At 39.5% G+C, this 18504-nt stretch overlaps 1 protein-coding gene across 1 annotated transcript in view; it reads right to left on the bottom strand.

Annotated features, from left to right (window-relative positions):
* cdh13 (cadherin 13, H-cadherin (heart)) overlaps nt 1–18504 on the bottom strand; it is a 397592-nt gene that overhangs the window by 201501 nt on the left and 177587 nt on the right. The window contains exon 6 of the mRNA XM_080504779.1: nt 15844–15988. Coding sequence (XP_080360905.1) covers nt 15844–15988 — 145 coding nt within the window. The remainder of the gene's footprint in view (nt 1–15843; nt 15989–18504) is intronic.

Raw genomic sequence — 18504 nt, 5'->3', positions numbered from 1 at the left:
AGTGGGTTTTATTCACAAGAGTATCATTCTCTACCATTACTGTCTCCTTCTGTGACTGTAATCTCAAACCTGCTTTCATCACCAAACAGCGCTTTTGTCATCTACTGTGAAATGCTAGTAAGTCGTAGCTCGCCGCAAGTGTTTTGCATTTCCCTTCCTGCGAAATGCTTTAGCGTTTCTCCTCGTCCTCTGTGACCACTGCTAGGCAGCCTTTGTGATGATATACTGGATTTGTGATTGAGTTGGTTTCCTCTCTGTCGGTGGACAAAGCTTGACGCAAGTTGACCGACTTGAAAGACACGCGAACATACTCAAAAATCTTGTGCAAGACAAATTCTTTTAAACAATAAAGGTTTGGAACTCTTGGACATGACTTTGCCTTCCTTCCATAAGCATTGTGTGTGATTGTACTGAATATATCCATATGCAAGGTTTTTTGTCCTTCACTGTGCTTTGGCAAATGTTGCGAAAGGGAGACTCGAAGCAGACGTTGCATCACACTAAGCACTTATACATGATGCGGGATGGAATGTTGAGGATTTTACTTCGCTCTATTCTGTATCTGTCAGGAGGCCATGAGAAAAGTACAGTAGGCAAAGTTCAGCAAGTAGACTCGTCCTTGAGGACACAATTATGATATGCCTCTGTAGAAAAAGGAAACAGATGTCAGAGGAGTTGGTGAAGTGATCTATGTCAGACTCGCTCTAGAAGTATGTGCATTGTGGAATTAATTCTTACTTTTGTTTATAGTTCCGTTTTTGAAAAGCTTGAAAGAGCAGTTTCAATTAGAATCTAATGTCCAAAGCCCATGACAGACAACATTATCTTCCCACACACACACACACACACACACACACACACACACACACACACACACACACACACACACACACACACACACACACACACACACACACACACCTTCAATTGACCAAGGGAATCTCTAACTGAATTTCTTGAGGATTAGAAGAATGTGCCTGGTTTTTAAAGGCAAGAGCAATCTGTGTGAGTGCGACTAATGTGACTAATTACTCACACTAAATTCAACCATGCTGGATTATATGTTATGCGCTCAGGGGTTTTGTAAGTGTTACACTACAAGAAGAACATACAAAGGCAAGTGATAACAAGAGCTATGAACAGCAGATAACAGCGAACAAGAGGTGATGGTCCAATATCAGCGCTTTAAAGTAATAATAGCGGTTCACTCTGTGAGAGAGGCGTCGTTAAAGCGAAACCTTGCCATGAAGAGTGTGTCACTGCAGATGTTCAAAAACCTACGCTTGGTGAAAACACGACAAAGGCTTTTACTGAAAAGAATATTTTAGAGACAAGACGACCCACTGTAGTCCACACTAACCAAACACTCAGAACAGTATATCTGCGAATAAATTGTAAATATGAATTGAAAAGAACAACTCTTCAAGTCACAAAGAGAATCGTGACCAGAACAGATACTCCATTATCCGTTATTGTTGAAAGGGAGACGATGAAGCAAAAACTGTATTTAATCCAGTTCTGACTTTACAAGTGAAAAGTGTCCCTCAACGTCGTATTTAAATAACAAAATATCCTTATAAATTACTCAATCTAAAATAATTATGACTTATAGAAGAAAAATAATCAGAGAAGAACGTTTTTAATTGAAGTTACATGTATCTAGGACCATTTAAATATGTTCAAATCCAATGTTTTAGAGCTACAAAAGGTAAAATGTGCAAGATAAGTTAACCCCGAAGAAAGAAATTCCAGTGGAAGATGGATAAACACAATCTAAACTTTTTTTTGGCTATTAAAGACATGGATTACATTGGAACAAAATTGAATTACCTGCAGAGGCCAAGCCAAAGTTTAAACCGTAGCAGGGAATCCTGGTCCTCGAGGGCTGCAGTCCCACACGTTTTTAATCTTCCCCTGCTCCAACACACCTGAATGTAATACTTGTATCATGAAGCTCTGCACAAAGCCTGATAACGAGCCAATCATTACAATCAGGTGTGTCGATGGCACATCAAAACCGTGCAGGGATTTGTCCCTGGAGCACCAGGACATACACCCTCTTCCCGATTTAGGCCAATGAGGCCTCGTTCACACTGCAGGGAAATGTGACTCTCTTCTGACTTTTTGCACAATTGTATCTAGGAATGGCTAAAAATGACGTTCTCATTTCACAGTGACTATAGTTGGATATGAGATGTGATTCTCACTTGTCAATAATCATAAATAAAATATCCTGTTCTCAATGGAGTTGCCTTTTCAACCAATTACTGTCTAAGTGTTCAGGCAATCGATTCCAATGCCGAAATTACCTCGACTGCTCAGAACGATAAAAGCATTCATGGAGGCAATTAGGAGGTTCTCTGTTGTGTGCCTAAGACATAAATACTCTACCAATCTGTCTTCATGGGAACAAGCAATGCAGTGCATTTCTCAATAAATAGATGCAGAAAAAGCAATTTTTATAAAGCTTCAGGGAAATATGACTCTGACAGCAATCTATTTTTATCAAGCGCTATATGTTTTATTTTCATCACTGAACCATTTTTCTTTCTGTCAGAAAGAAAAATAAAAATAAATGGAGGAGAAAAAGCACCGCCAAATCCATCTCGCCATGACTGCATGTTCCTGCACCCATTTCAAACTCTTAGACTGTCCAGCTTTAGCGGGGAGTCCCTTCTTCGTGAGCTTCTATCTTGCGCTTGTTTTTAACATCGTCCAATTTGTGCCCACAATTTCATTAGTGGACGGTATATCCAACCAAAAAATTTTAATAAAAAAACCTATCTGGCTCCAATAGTGATGTGTATCATGTGCTATGATATCAAGGATGTGACAATGCCATTACTGCTGCCACTGGGCCGCGTGTGTTTTGACAAGATTGGCGAGAACATGATCACAGCTCACCACAGTGATGACAAGACCACAAAACTCCTGACTGATGGGTACATCTCTCCACCCTGCAGGGTTGATTACAGCAGAAAATGCACAGTAGGCCCCTGCCTTGTTCTCATGTGTGAACTTTGTCATCTCTGCTTGTCTGACAATCCCAGATCAATACTCAATCAAAGAGGTTTTTTTTTTTTGGCGCCTTGAGCGATTCTTCCACTACTGGTGCAGAACCACCCCCCCCCCAAAAAAAAAGAAGAAGAAGAAGAAAAAAAAAGAAGCAGTGGACTACTGGCAGTCATCTGAGAAAAACAGGATTGTAGCAGAAAAAATAAAACAAGGAGAGCAGGTGTCGTCAAAGCAAACTCTCAGTCACCTTGCAGAGTACATCTTACTCTGAACACAGCAGGATGGAGATGTATTTGAACCAAGAAGGAAGACAGTGGTGGCAGGCAGACATGACGGCTCCACTGAGGCGATTTTCTCTTCCCTTCACGAAGACATTGAACAAAGCTTTTAGTTAAAATATTATTTGGCTAGCTTCCACTTGAGTTCAGACACTAAAAATCCATTCATCATTCAAGTTTGGCACTCAGAGTGACAATGAGGTTCGGCCATAATGAATCCTTTTGACGTTTCTAAATTCAGTGGAGCATCAGAAAAGAAAAGAAACTTCATGTACTTTGAGTAAACAAGCTATAAATACACACTATTTCCACTTGCTGGCACTCCACTCCTGTGATAATTATCAGCAATAAACAGAAAATTGAGAACATAGGGATGTAAATCAGATATCTGATCGTATTGATATAGTGTGGCTTTGGAGCACTTACAGAGGATCGGATTCAGGCTGTGGTTGAAGCAAAGTAAATTACTGAGAAAACAGGAATGATATCATCTGCCCAGTCTCTCCCTACATGTCGATCCCCCCCCCCCCCCCCATCTTCAAACATGCTATATATCGCTTTGACAAGTCACTTAGGTGTGTCGACAAAGACTTGAAATAGACCAAATGTGAGGTTTTAGGTTCAGAGTTAGGGAGGTCGCTTGATGTAATTTAGTTATAACTCAGAGCCGAGGTTTGTGGACATCAAACTACGTTATCCAAGTTTGTTTTTACCATTTATAAGACAGATCTGTAGTGCACAAAGTATAGAAAAACAACGATTTTTAAGTGTAAGTTTTCAAGTTTATAATTTCTCAAAGTAAACATGGCAACTGTACTCAGCTCAAGACAGAGCATAGCTGATGTGTGACAATATCTATCTTTGCAACTACTCACATGCCTGAACTGAGGAGAAGTGTGCAAGACAAAAGCAAAGTGAATGTTAAAAATGGTTTCAAATGGAAAATAGTGCATACAATATTCTGCTGCTTGGATCACCAGAAGACCATCCATCCATCCATCCATCCGTCCATCCCTGACTGTGCTCTTCTCATCAACCCAAGCAAGAGTCTCAGATCCTGCTCCTACATATTATCTTCACTGTTTTTCAAACTCACATGATCTTTAGTTCCTCCGGAGCAAAATCGTGACAATATATATATATATATATATATATATACCATTTTTTTACGCTAATTTTGTTTTGCGTATTACGTGACCTTGTGTGTTTGAAAGGCACTCGTATATAAAATGTAATAAAGTTGTTGGTTTTCCTTTTTTTGACACCATTGTTCTGTCCATTTTCACTTACTCCACTAAAAAAAGCACCTTCACTAATGTTTGACAGCATCTGCTTATAAAGCATCCTCTCGGAAGCATTGTTTTTTTTTTTTTAATTTGGAAGAAAACTTTAATGACTTAACTTTTAGTTTTTGATCCAAAATGGTGATGATGGCTCAGACCAGTCTTGTGAAACAAAGAGTGGAGACAATCTAAATTGGAGAACCTAGAGTGCAATGGGGGTTGCGAAAGGGGCAATGGCTGTCTTTCCTTGTCATGCAGCGGGAAACGGAAATGGTCCGATGGGGAGAGATTGGTTTGTCTGAGTGAACTCCGAGGATTTTGAGACCGTGTGACTGAGCGCCGCAGTTCCCCGCTGGATCCAAAAGAAGGACAGATAATCAAGCCCGAGTTGAAGTGGGACTTTGTTGAGGGGCAAAGGAGAGCAGAAACTCTTTAATAGATTAGCAGCGCTCAAGTAGTGGAATGGCCACCGGGGAGACCAAGAGTTGAGGTATTGTCACACCTTGAATTCCCAATCCTCCACACACCTTCATACAGATACTTTTGGGGATCATTCTGCTCTTTGGCAAGTCTCTCTCTATAAAATTAGGAATACATTTTCATCTGCATAACACTCATGCATGACAAGGAGAAGGAGAAGCGATATAGAGACGGAGGGTTGAGAGAGAAAGTTGATGCCATTTAAGCCAGGGAATGATGCAGGGGATATATAAAGCCCACGAGGGAGCAAAATAATTTACTCCAAACCACAGAAATGTATTCAAATAAAGGCCCATTCACGTATATTCAGATCAAATCACTATTGAAAATAAAGGCCATTTAAAGTGCATTTTTTCCCTCTCAGTGGTGTAATGCATAAAACTGCCTATGGTAATTCAAAAGAAGATAGCTCAGTTAAGAAGGCTCAGGAAAATCAATGATGCCTCACTGGTGAAAGGAGAACAGATGCATATAAATGAGTGAATACTCAGGGAGAGAGTTTCTCACTGGATTGAACCGTGCAAATCAATCCGCTGACCATACAGACTTACATCACAGTGCCTTAAATGCACATTTTCATATCCACGAGTCCTTATTTGAAAGCCTCGATGGCAAATTCATTTCATAATTTTTGATTTGAGAAGTGTTTCTGAGTCACCAGGTCAAGGAAATGTAAAATTTGACCAGGTGGCTATATTACTCTAATGAGCCGAATGCCGTCGTGTGCACACACATTCATAAAATGGAAAGGGTGGGAGGGAAAGTAATTTATCCTAACACAACAATACCCTAAAGTTAATTGGGCGGTGTCTTCAGAAGATACCTTGGACATTAATTTGCCGGGGTTCTTCGATCTGACAAGCTGGTAATGAGGCATTGTGGGAAGTGTGTGTGCGTGGAGGGGGGGGGGGGGGGTGTCACCTGTTTGTGTTGGACAGACTGTTTTCTAGCTAACAAAGTACGCAGGAGAGACTGAGCAGTAGAGTCAGGAACCATAACGGTACAAACGGGCACCATCATACTACAGATTACCTGCCAGTTTGGTGTAATCTCTCAGCTGAATTATCAGACTCATGAATCAATCCCTTTTGTAGCTTCCACCACCCAGTAAGCACGGTTGCGAACCCAATCGTGGACTTCAACTACTCCTCCCGAACTTCCACGAACTTCCAAAAGTTACTTACATTCGCCAGCTAACAGGATGTCCAGTTTTAATTTGACAGATGTCAATCAAAGATCAACCACTAGGCCATGAGTCAAGACCAACATGGCTACCAATGTGTAGACATCGCTATTTCAAAGACGCCTTTATGTAAAGTGTGCAAAATCCTCAGATCGAGGGCCATTTTCACACAGTAAGTCATGATTGTGAACCCTGTTTTTTTGCTGTTAAATCAATGAAGAGCCCAGGCCAGCAAAACGACTCTCCATCCAATTACCAATATTTTACACCCAGTACGCACATTTACATCTGAAGATTTGAGAAATGTGCATGTTGAAGGGAAAACCACACCTGCATGCACAAAGGGAAAAAAAATGCAGAATTCACAATTGAAAGCATCATATACACAAAATAAATCAGAGTGAAGCATGAATGTTAACCACTACACTCCCCCCTCCAAAAAAAATTGTTTGTGTCTCTATACCTCATTGGTAGTCTTACAAATCATTATTACTATCATTTGTTGCAGTAGAAGAGTTGCAAGTGTTTTTTGTTCACATTTCTTTATGACTAAAACAAAGCTCACATTAAAATCTGCTAATTAACAATCAAAGATACTACACAGGCTTGTCACTTTGGTTCATGACCTACCGGCAAAAGTAATGAACAACAACAAAGCTTTGCAGTTCACAGTAATTAATGTCAGTCTGTGTACTTACAAATGAAAACAACAAAAGATTAAACTATTTAATAATTCTATATTACTGAAATAGCATTCTTAGTGACAATTAGCTGTGAGTATTGTTCTTTAGTGAAGCTTCAGACAAGCAATCTCGCTTTCTTTTTAATTGAACGGCAAATATTTTTCTTTGCCGATCAGCGGGCGTTCGCCCCTCAAATTCACGCCGATCGTGTTTTTCCAGATCTCTCCCTCCAGCAGTGCCATGTTGACATAAATCCACTGTATCTGTGAAAGACAGCAAACATAGATGAGACCGGCACTGTGCTCTGCATCGCAGGCTCATAAAAACAGGATCCCTTGAGGAGAAAATGCAAGCGTCTGTAGCGAGGTAGGGTGTGTTGGCGAGAGGAGTCTGCTTGACAGAACTGTTGCGTGTGTGTGTGGTGCAGACATTTGTATTACACGTCAAATGATAATTTTTTTTTTTTTAAGTAGTTGACTGAAATAGCCATGAATCCCCATTTGGACCTTGATAGGTTTGAGCTGCAGGAGACACTGGAACTTATCACAGCAGGAAAAGCATACGTGCAACTAATATCGTGAAAACAACGACGGCTTTGTGCAATTGAAATACTGCAGTGAGCCAGAAGGTGCCAAATCAAAGAACCGTAACACGCACACCGAACTGTGTGCTATACATCATACATGTTTTTCAATGAAGAAAAATGTGAACATTTTGACGATTTACGATAAGATCAAGAGGGTTTTCATCTGGATGTCGATCCGTTGAGCCCTTTGTTTGTGTCTGTATGTTGGTGCATAAGAGATGAGCGCCGCACAGATCAGCACAGTGGACCAGATCCATACCAATCTCCCATCACAGTGTGAGCTCAGGCCTTAATTACTTCTGATATAAAAACAAATTAGTCTGGAACACAAACAGAGATTCGACTATGAGTAATATCTCCATTTATACCCCATCATGTCCAATTAGAAAAGATATATCACCTACATGCGAGACTTAACTTGTCTGCATGCTGTCGGCGGGACGGAGATAAGCGTAAATCATGAAAAAAAACAAGACAGTGATGCTTGAAATTCCGAAGTGATGACTTTCACTCTGTGATTATCTGTTGACAATATCCTTGCCATTCAGTTGTGTTTTGCTTTGTTTACCAATGACTCTCATGTGATTTCCAGAACAAATAGAGAGAATCTCCATTGGAAAAGAAATAAACATTGTGGGAAATGTCTACGAATGTAACTCAACCTCAGAAATGAAACATTATTGTTTTTTGAAACAAAAAAAAACAAAACACATGACAAGTGAAAGAGGTAAAAAAAACACACAAAAAAAACCAATAACCCCCTCCCCCCCGAGAGTTGTTTTAACACATATCTGCCTTGTGCAGTGATGTGTGCCTGATGTAGTGTTTCCACAAAATAGATAAATTATCTCACTGGGTGGATTAAAATGGCATGTGGCCCATTTGTCTCCATAAAAAGTCCAGAAATATGCCAATAAATCTTTCTTCAGACATTAAATGCTGGATACAAGGTGGCTCGCACTTCACTGTTACAATGATTATCAGTTTATGCGCACTTGAAGATATGAGTTTGCATGTCGTGGGTGTGAACGTTCAATACTGGACCAAGATCAACTTACAAAGTTCTTGAACGCAGACGTTTTCTTTGGGTAGATAATATTTCTCTGAAAGAGCCTGGCTGTGTTAAACTGTGGACTTTCTTCTAATCAACAAGCAACTAGATAAATGATTGGAAATTCAAATCCTGTATAGGAAAAACATTCTTTTTAGAACATGACCAGATGTCTATCCACAAGGTCAAAGTGAGCCACCAGGTTTTTTTTAATCAACAAAATAAGGCTAAAAACAGAAGAAGAAAAAAAGCCATTTCATAGCATTTATCCAGAGACACTTTGATCGCTCTTGGACTGAGAAAACAAGAGAGCCTGAAATAAACCTTGAAGGCTGCTTTCGGAAGATAATGCAAGTTTTTTTGGGTCTGAAAACTCAACATTTTGACAATTTTATTTGTGTTTTTCCACATTAAAATTAGTCAAATAGTTTTAATTTTAATTTATATTCAGTTGACAGAGAAATCAGTTGTGAAAAACAGTCTTGATATTCAACACTGCACCAAATTTCTTTGTATTTGTGAAACAAATTACATCAAGGCAATTATGCTCTCAAAACTTGAGGCAGTAATGATTTTGTATTCTTGTTTATCAAATAAAGTGAGCGAACAGAAGGAAGATTTGATGAGTATTTGCCTTCCAAATTTGCAGCACAGGAACTCTGCAGGGGAGTTCTTCAAAAGCATCTTGAAGAAACCAGGGATCTTTTGGAAATGTAGTCCTAATGAAAACTCTTTGACTCAGATACTGCCTTCAGTGATTGCAGGTGGACCTTATATGGAAGTTCCATTATCACATCTTGGATCATATATTTTTCCGTACAACAAAGATATTTAAATGTACATTTCCACAGTACAAGGATTTTCTTTTTGTGTGAGGTGCAAAACACACAAAAAAATATCCAAAAGTGACTCATAGAATTATATGTTGGTGGGTGGAGGAGTGTCAACTGGGGGGTGTTGGGTCACTGATAAACCCCTTCACCCCCCACAGTTTTTTTGTTCTCCAAGTTTCGCATATGGCGTTTCTGTTTAACTTGCATTGATCAATATGTGGGTGTTGAATATAAACACATAAGGGGTGAAATCATTATTTCTCCCTCACAGAAAACCGTGCACTGCTTTAATCTGAACCTGAAGCAAATTGATAAAAAAAAAAACCAAAACAAAACAAAAAGAAACCTTCGGAAAGAGGCAAGAAAAAACCCCAATTGAAAGTCAATGTTGGGAGCTGCAAAAAAGCTGTGGGTCAGAAACGATAGGTAGAGACGAGAAAACCTTTAAATATGGGAGAGCACGTTGGTGTGCACAATGCTCAAGGGAATGTTGAGCATTTAGTCAAAAGAGAATAAGCGAGATAAAGAGAGACCAAAGAAGAAAAAGAAGAGCGGTGAGTGGATGAGTAAACAGAGAGTGAGAAGAGGGCTTGCCAGGAGACTCAGGCTTTGGCTGCATTTGTTATCGGTTCGCGCAGAAATGTCAGAGCACTGTGACATCCCCCCCTACAGCTTCCCCTACTGCCCAGACACTACTGGATGACACACACGAACCATGCTGGGATAGATTACACACACATACATACACACACTACATAAAAATTGTAATACAACATGAAATCTACAGTAAATTGTTTTGTAGACTTCCCTGTGGATTTGGAGCAGCAGATCCTTTTCTTGTTTATATGAAAAAAAGATTTCTGATAAAATTACAGCAAAATAACACAAACTCTGCAGCTAATCCCATCCTGGGAATCCTACTGATGACAGACGAAAATGCTCTTAATTCCCCAAATTATCTCACTTTGTTCATTGAAAACCTTATACTCACACACACACACACACACACACGCACACACACACACACACCGCTTGGAGAAACCGTAGCAGCATCATTGGGACCAGGGGGTTGCAGCCTGTCACAGCTAACACTGGTTGAAAGTCGAGGTACACCCTGGACAGGCCATCAGAACTCGGCCAGGAAGACACCCAGGCACAATGGATATTTTTAAAAAAAGACAAGTAACCTGAGCTGCATGTTTTTTTTTTGATCGTAGAAAAGCCAGAAAAGAGAAAAGGTGTCATCAGGCAGCAGGTTCAAACCTCAACCTTTTTTGATGTGAGGCCTCACACTGTGTTAACAACCACTGTACTACTCTTAAATACTTGCTACACACCAGTAAATACTGATGTCAAGCTTCACTTGGACAGAAGTTTACTTAAGTCATGAAAGACTACAAAATAATATTTATCTATGTCTCTTATGCAACTGACCGAAAAACCGATAGAGAAATAAAAGAGTCTGTTAAACACATTACAGATGATTTATTACAAGATCCATCACTGACGTTAACTGACGTGTTGATGAAGTACACTATTTAGAAAGCAGGTGTTTTTTTTGTTTTTTTTTTAAAGATTTCCTGGCATATGCAAATAAGGGGAAGAATAAAGTCAAAGCTGCACTCGTCATCGTATCTGTGAGTTTAATTCTGTTTGCCAAGTTCAGAGGAAGCTGTCAGTTCACTATAAAATAAATCAAACCATAAAAATATCTGGTTCTGCTCACACTGGCTTAGCCAAAGAGGTTACTTGTACATTATTATATTACTTTTCAGAGTTATAAAAGCTTTGACAGAGAGAAAAGATATACTTTGATATAATTGCAAAAGAACTGAAATAAGTTCAATCGGGGCTAAGTTGCATGAAGGGCTCCCTGGCAGTTTATATCAAATCCAACACAGTAATAGGAAATTCATTCATATGAAGTCAAGAGTTAACTTGCCTTCTAAACAGGGTTCAGGTTAAAAAGCTCCTATCAATATGATGAGGCGGTTTGTTTGCCATGTGTCATTTAGGATGAGTAATGTTTCTGAGTTCCCCTCAGTGGCTTTATTTTATCAAGCATGGCTACGTTCAGATTTTTAAAAAAAAGGAAATAGAAACAACCAGTTTGTAAAGCTTTTGCAAGATTTTGAGGTTTTCATGTGATTCTGAGAGTGCAGAAAAAGCCAGAAGCATCGGAAACAGCACAAACGCACATTAAGTCAGGAATCTGCATTATGAGAATCATGCCTGTAAGCATGGAATAAACAGGCAATTACCGGGCAGTTTGCATGGCATCACTGCTTTACAGTGAACTCTCTGACGACTGCGGTCTGTCATTTCACCCCAGTTACAGGAAGATCAGAACATCAAAAGGCACTTTTAGTTTGTTGCTTTATTCAAACAGCACTGCACTGTACAGGTCTGTCAGCCTATTATCTGATGCTGCATCACCACATGCTGTTGCTTACCAAATGTACATCAGTGCATAAACAATGCCTGCATTAGCAATTCAAAGCTCTGGATCAGATTGAAGTTATTATCTAAGCAAAGTGATTCGATGGGCGGCTCAATGCATTTATAAATGTGTGTGTGTTTGTGCGTATTACTGTAGCGGGGACCTAAATGGATGAACACACTTACAATATGGGGATAGAGCATTATATTTTGAGATGGAGATTCATTTTTTAAATAAGGTTATGGTTCGGAGAGTTATCATTGTCATCCAGTAATTTTGTAGTAAACAAAAAATGCAAGTCAATACCATGGGCACGGTTTATTAGAATTATATAAAGATAATGCAAAATTGCATGACCGTCCTTCTGACATGGGTGCTTATTGCTGGTGATCAACTAAAGATAATATCACGTGCAAACAGGAGTATTCAAATGAGGGTTTGAGTGCGTGTGGATGGAAAGCTGAGCCACTGCAGTTTGTTCTATTTATCTTTTTTATTGAAGCACAAAATGAAGTGTGATGCCACAGAGTTGGACGTGTTGGTGGAGGAAGTTGTCTGACATATTGGATCGTTAATTAAAAAAAAAAAAAAAAGAAAAAAAGATCTGTCACACAGTCAAAGCTGTCGGAAAAAACAAGGGGACCAGAACAGATTCAGATAAAATATATAAAAGATGTTCTAATAAAGTTTGGTGAAGAAATGCCTCTTGCCACAATAACAGCAGCATATCTGCTTAAGGTTCACAGATGCTAAATAAAGTTTATCACACACTGTAAATAGCATTGCACAGTGTAAATTATACTCATCATACTATTGTTGCACAATCTGGCACATACAAACTCATGAGTCCATACTCATTAGGGCAGATGAGCTTCATTGTTTGTGAATGTTATTTTGCTTGTCTCTCAAACTAAATCCGCAGCACATTCCGTTGGTATCCTTGTGTAAAATGAGGTTTGTGTCTGCTTCTATACAAAAACAAACCTTGAGTAGATCAGGCACTCGGTCAAACACTGATAACATGAATCAATTCAAACGACCATGACAAACGATGGAAAGAGTGGCACAGTGGATGAAATGGTGGATCACTTTGTAATCCATTGGTATCCATGGTAACAAATGTCACGTTGGTGAAGGTATGGGCTCTACTGAGTGCCCGTTCTACTTATATAGTTGAAAGTAACCCGTAATAACAATCCAACTCTTTCGTTTGTTCATACACATGTATGCGTATTCCCATTGTTAATGTTCATGGTGTATTTTTCTCAAAACGCATGCATGTGTGATTTAATTACAAAAAGCCAACAGCACCCATGCGAAGTGCATGGTTTCCTGTGTTTATTCTGTGTCCGTGTAAACGGACATAGTTTTTAAAAAGTTGCTTGTGTAAACCAGAAAAGAAAACATAAAAACGATGCAACATCCTCATGTAAACAAGGCTTGAATGTTGTCAGAATGATGTTTTCAGAATCGACAAAGGCTTTGTATGTGGATGTGTTTGTGTGTTATTTTCCATACATTACAGTGTCTGGATCTGCGACCAAACTCGCATTGAAGGAGGGACAATAACAAAAGGTGAGCGCATGTTTTAAAATCACACAAAGTTTAAGTTTGTAACATTTATGTTTAAGCTTTGAATAAATCTGCAGGAAATGAATGCAAGTCAATGTAAAGTCCCGAGAAGTGATGAAAACCCATGTTTGTGATTTTGTGTGTGTATGTGTGTTCGTCTGCGTCTCCCCTCCGCCTGTTGACTGATCCCTCTTATCTGTGAAGCACTGCTGGTGATTAAGGTTTTGTCTGTTGGCTTTTTGTGTTAATGATGTGAGAACAAACAGAGTGAGACACATCATGGAGTCCACAGCATATATAGTTATTATATCACCCCGTTATTGTGAGTTCTGTGTGTGATCAAATGACAGCACGTTCGGTATTTCTTCAAACAGCCTTTACATGCATGTTTGCCCTGAGGAGAAATGACAGGTTGACTTTTACAAGAGTAAGATCTCTGTGAACAGCCGGAGTCGGCGTCGGGTGAAGCAACTGATTTTTGCTAATTTCATCATCAGCACCATGTGGTGCAACGATGACAGCAGAAAACATTGAATGACTAAGAAGAATACATTTACTCAGATGTGGCAAGAGGTAAGAAAATAATGGCAATATTATAAGTTCAAGTACATGCCAAAAAAGATGTGAAAGAAGCCAATTCATTTCACGAAACTGTTCAACAGTGAACAGTTCCAGTTTGTCCAAGAAGAAAACCACCTCCACAATTCACACCAAAGCAATCATATAACAATTGCATAGTGGAGGACAGTTATCCTCACCACAGCTGTGCACTGCTATAATAAAATAATTAATACACTACATTTTCACAGCTTTAAAGACTCATTCAAATGATTTATTCTCACTCAGAAATACACAAACAAGCAGACATATAATCAGCGAGTTTCAAGGTGAGCAAAGTAGAGAGCTCCCGAAATAGAAGTGCCATTGATTTTTGTTGAGCTTTATTTATATTCTGGCACAGCGGGGTCACACAGCTACAGCAGTGACAACGGCTCAGAGACGGAGAAAGGAAGCTTCTGTGACAAAAGTGACAAATAGATCAAGAAGAGTGTCAAGAAACACTCACCACGAGTGGAGAAGCAACGGAAAGGGAGAGATGTGCAGAGTTCACTGTGACTTGCTTTAGTAGCAGCTGTTGTTATATAGGGTTAATGCAAATTTCAAAGAAAAAAGAAAGAACCCAACAGACTCCACAACAGGCCAGCCTGAACACAGCATTTTCACTTTTACTGCAATTTGTCCCAATTCAGACTCCAACATGTATCTTATCAAGGTTCGACTTCTTCACCGACTGAATGGATGCCACTAAAGGGAGCTGATTAGATGCTTTATATTAGACGTTTTCGACTCATTTCTGCGAGTGTGTTACGAGAGAACGGTTCCCCGGAGATTCTCGTATGTAAATGTGTATGATTTGAAATCACATTTAACACCTAAAATTAATTTTCTACAAGTTAACAACGCCCCCAGGATTGCATTACAGCAATATTGGAAGTGTGCTGGGATTTCTAAGCATGCCTAAGATGTCTTCCTGAATGCTGAAATTACCCCGGTGTTACTACGGGGAATCAGAATTAAAGTGCTAATTGGTGCCGTTAAATCTGCACTGGACTCAGATGAGACTCTCAGAACGGCATATTCCCTCATACAAATTAGCACACAAATACTTGGGTCTTTTTTTTTTCTTATTTTAAATCACCTCCTTGTTTTTGATTTATGAAACCTCTTGTTAATGCAATGGAAGATAAAATCTTTCATAAATAGTCACTGGAACACCATTGCTATACCTGCTATAACATAAATAAACAGAAACTTAACCATTCACCATATGAATTGTCCTGGTCTCGATTCCTTCCTTGATTTAATGACCTTTGTATGTAAAAGTTTTTTTTTTTTTTTTTTTTTTTTAAATATGTTACTTTTCATTTGTGCCAATAAAGAAATTTGAAAGAAAAAAAAAGGATTTTAAAATATTCAATAAATTATTTATCTCATTCTCATCACTGTGTTGATAACGGCATGTGTAAAATTAACATTATCAGTATACTGCAGACGCTGGTGAGTTTATATTAAGACTTGCAATCTCGTAGTGACTGGCAGTAAACAACCCACACACACACACACACACACACACACACACACACACACACACACACACACACACACACACACACACACACACACACACACACACACACACACACACACACACACACACACACACACACACACACACACACACACACACACACACACACACACACACACACACACACACACACACACTCACTCTCAATGTCATCAATAAAACTTCACCTCCCTTTAGATCTGAGGATGTCTCCACTGGAGTCGTCATATCATGTGTGATGTTACATTCTGGGTTAACCGAATCGGAGCTCGGGCCTCTCCAAAGCTCTTCAGTATGAAAGAGTCACCTACCCGTAGGGGATCCCTCAAGCACTTCTCCCGTGTAACGCGTTTCTTTGAAGATGGGCCGGTTGTCGTTTTGGTCTATGACGGTGATGACAAGTATGGCCGGCCCCTCGATGGTGTTTCCAGTGAAGTCTGTGGTTGATACTTCCAGCTGTGGGGATGAAAAGATGGGAGTTCATTCTCCACAGTTGAAAATGTGCTCTTGATTTAGCTTTAATTTACAAAAGCCTCCACAAAATTGAAAGCTGGTTCCCATTTTATTCTGTGCCCTGAAGAAAAGACAAGCAGGAAAAATTGTGTTGGAATACTTGATGACTGTGGCTACGAGCATCATTGCTTTATAGAGTTTAGCTCAGCTGATCTAACTGAGCAGTATACGCAACATCATTTCAGGTGAATACGCATCGTGTTATCATTTTTTATTTCAGAAAAGTTTGGCATTGTACATGGCAACCCTTTGAAAACAAATCATGTTTACACAGTGATGGCAGAAATACTGAAAAACAACGTCGTTGTCATGTTGGGTGCTATTGGTTGTTTTTGTGATGAAAGCACACAGACATGGGCTCAGAGAACAATACACTATAAAAATTAAATATGGTGAGTACAAAGACATTCGTACGGACAGACAATGAAGTTGTCTCCTAGGAGAATATGGACAGGGAGTCAAAAGTCATAACATAAGTTTTGCATTTTCACTTAAAACAGTATTGTGTAAATGGTGCTTAAGATTAACTATCATTCCAGAGATAAGCTCTACTATATAGTCTGTTTGTCTTTGGTCTGGTCTCTCAGCTTCCCACTCATTTTCTCCTCCTTGACTGCCAACATCACTTTTTAATACATTCAGTTTTCCTGACTCCGGGGAATTTCACATTATTCCCCCAGTTCACCTGGGGGACCATGCCAATGCACAGTTAACATGAGCACAATATCCCTTCGAACCAACAAGCCCCTATTAATCCACAGTGAAACAACGCTGTCCTGTTTAGTCAGCCAACCACTTTCCGTGAAATGTGTTGTTGCCCGCCATGCACCTGCTGTATCAGCAATAAGCCGAGTGAACTCTCCGACGCTTACTCAACTCAAACACGGCCTGATAAGCTTTTTAAATGACTTTTTCATACATAATTTTAAAAGACTGGCGTGAATGATGGCCCATCTGCCAATAGAAAATACAACCATTGAGGAAACAATGAAAGTTAACAACAAACTTTCTGAAAATCCATGTTTTGCTTGGTTCTTGTTAGTTTTTAATTAAAATCAAAGACAAAATCACAAACATTGCAACGGTTGTAATTATCGTTGAAGTGACACTACGGTGTACAAATTGTGTTAAGATTACTGCCCTAATGTCATAAAGTATCCACTGTGAATAATCTTTCATAAAAAAGTTACAACTTTTCATCATGCAGAAAATTTTTATTGTTTTTACTATGCTCTACGTATATCCAATTGCCTGTGTTCATTCACACAGGAAGCATGCTCTTGTTCTGGACCATCAAGCCATTCATCATCCATCCATCCAATTCAATGCAGGACCATGGGAAACCAGATCTGATTCCAGTCAATGGATGTTGGAAGGGTGCATAATGAACAGATCGAATCTATCGCAAGTTAAGGAGCAGGGCGACACACGTCAACCTTCACAACCACGGGGAATTTAGGGTCACAAATTCACCTCAGAGACATGTTTTCAGGCTGTTGGAACCCCTGAAAAGTCCATGCATGTTCAGGAAAAACATAAAAATTCCACACTGAAATGCCTGGAATGGACTTGAACCCACAAGCATCTACTGTTGTGCCCAAAACTCTGATTCTGGGGGAGCCTTTACAAGGACAGCAAAGTTCCTTCAACATGCTCCATGGGGCCTTACCAATTATACTGTCATAATCCAGGAAGTCAAAGCATTGACAATGCTTCAACAATATACATCTCCAACTTTGTTGAAATTACTGCTTGGTATAGAGGGTTTTCTCAGTGGAGGTCTCTTCTGTTACTGTTACTCACTAAGTTACTGTGTCTGACTGAATATCAATAGTATTGATTTCTTTCTCAGAACTTGGCTGCACTTGTTTTGTCCGATTATCATTTCTTCAGCCCTACGAATCGCTTTGACTCAGGTAAAAAGATGATTTAAAAAAAGAAAATTTAACTGACTATCGTGGTTTTGGATGTATCCAGACTGCGCCGCATCTAAAACAACACTCCAAAGTGCTTGTGACTGGGCAATGATTACATGTTGCAATCAATCAAGGCATGTAGCTTTTATAAATCCTATTTGCAAATGAGGCTGTACCCATGAGGTCATTTTCATCCTATAAAGACACCATATGTGATGATTTCATTTGACTCGTAATCTCTCGCTAAAGAGATCACTTAACTTCCTTTATTAGCACTGATGCAGGGCATTAGGGATTCATCAGAGAAGGAGGGAGCCAGTGAGAGAGCTCCCGTCTATCGATAGCATCACATTACCACTCTTTCTTCCTCCTATCTGTACTACATGGCATCACGTAACCTCGCTATCGCAGGGGTCATCCAACTACTCTCCGTATACCTCACTCCTGTGACTTCATCTTCCTTTGTCCTCCAATCTCTCCCTCACTACCCCGCCTGGAGCACATATTATAATGGTTGTAATGGCAGACATGCAGCAGAACTAA

Source organism: Blennius ocellaris, assembly GCF_963422515.1.
Source record: "Blennius ocellaris genome assembly, chromosome: 11".
Taxonomy (NCBI): domain Eukaryota; kingdom Metazoa; phylum Chordata; class Actinopteri; order Blenniiformes; family Blenniidae; genus Blennius; species Blennius ocellaris.
Note: the sequence above shows the minus strand (reverse complement) of the source record. Positions and strands in the feature narration are given on the sequence as shown.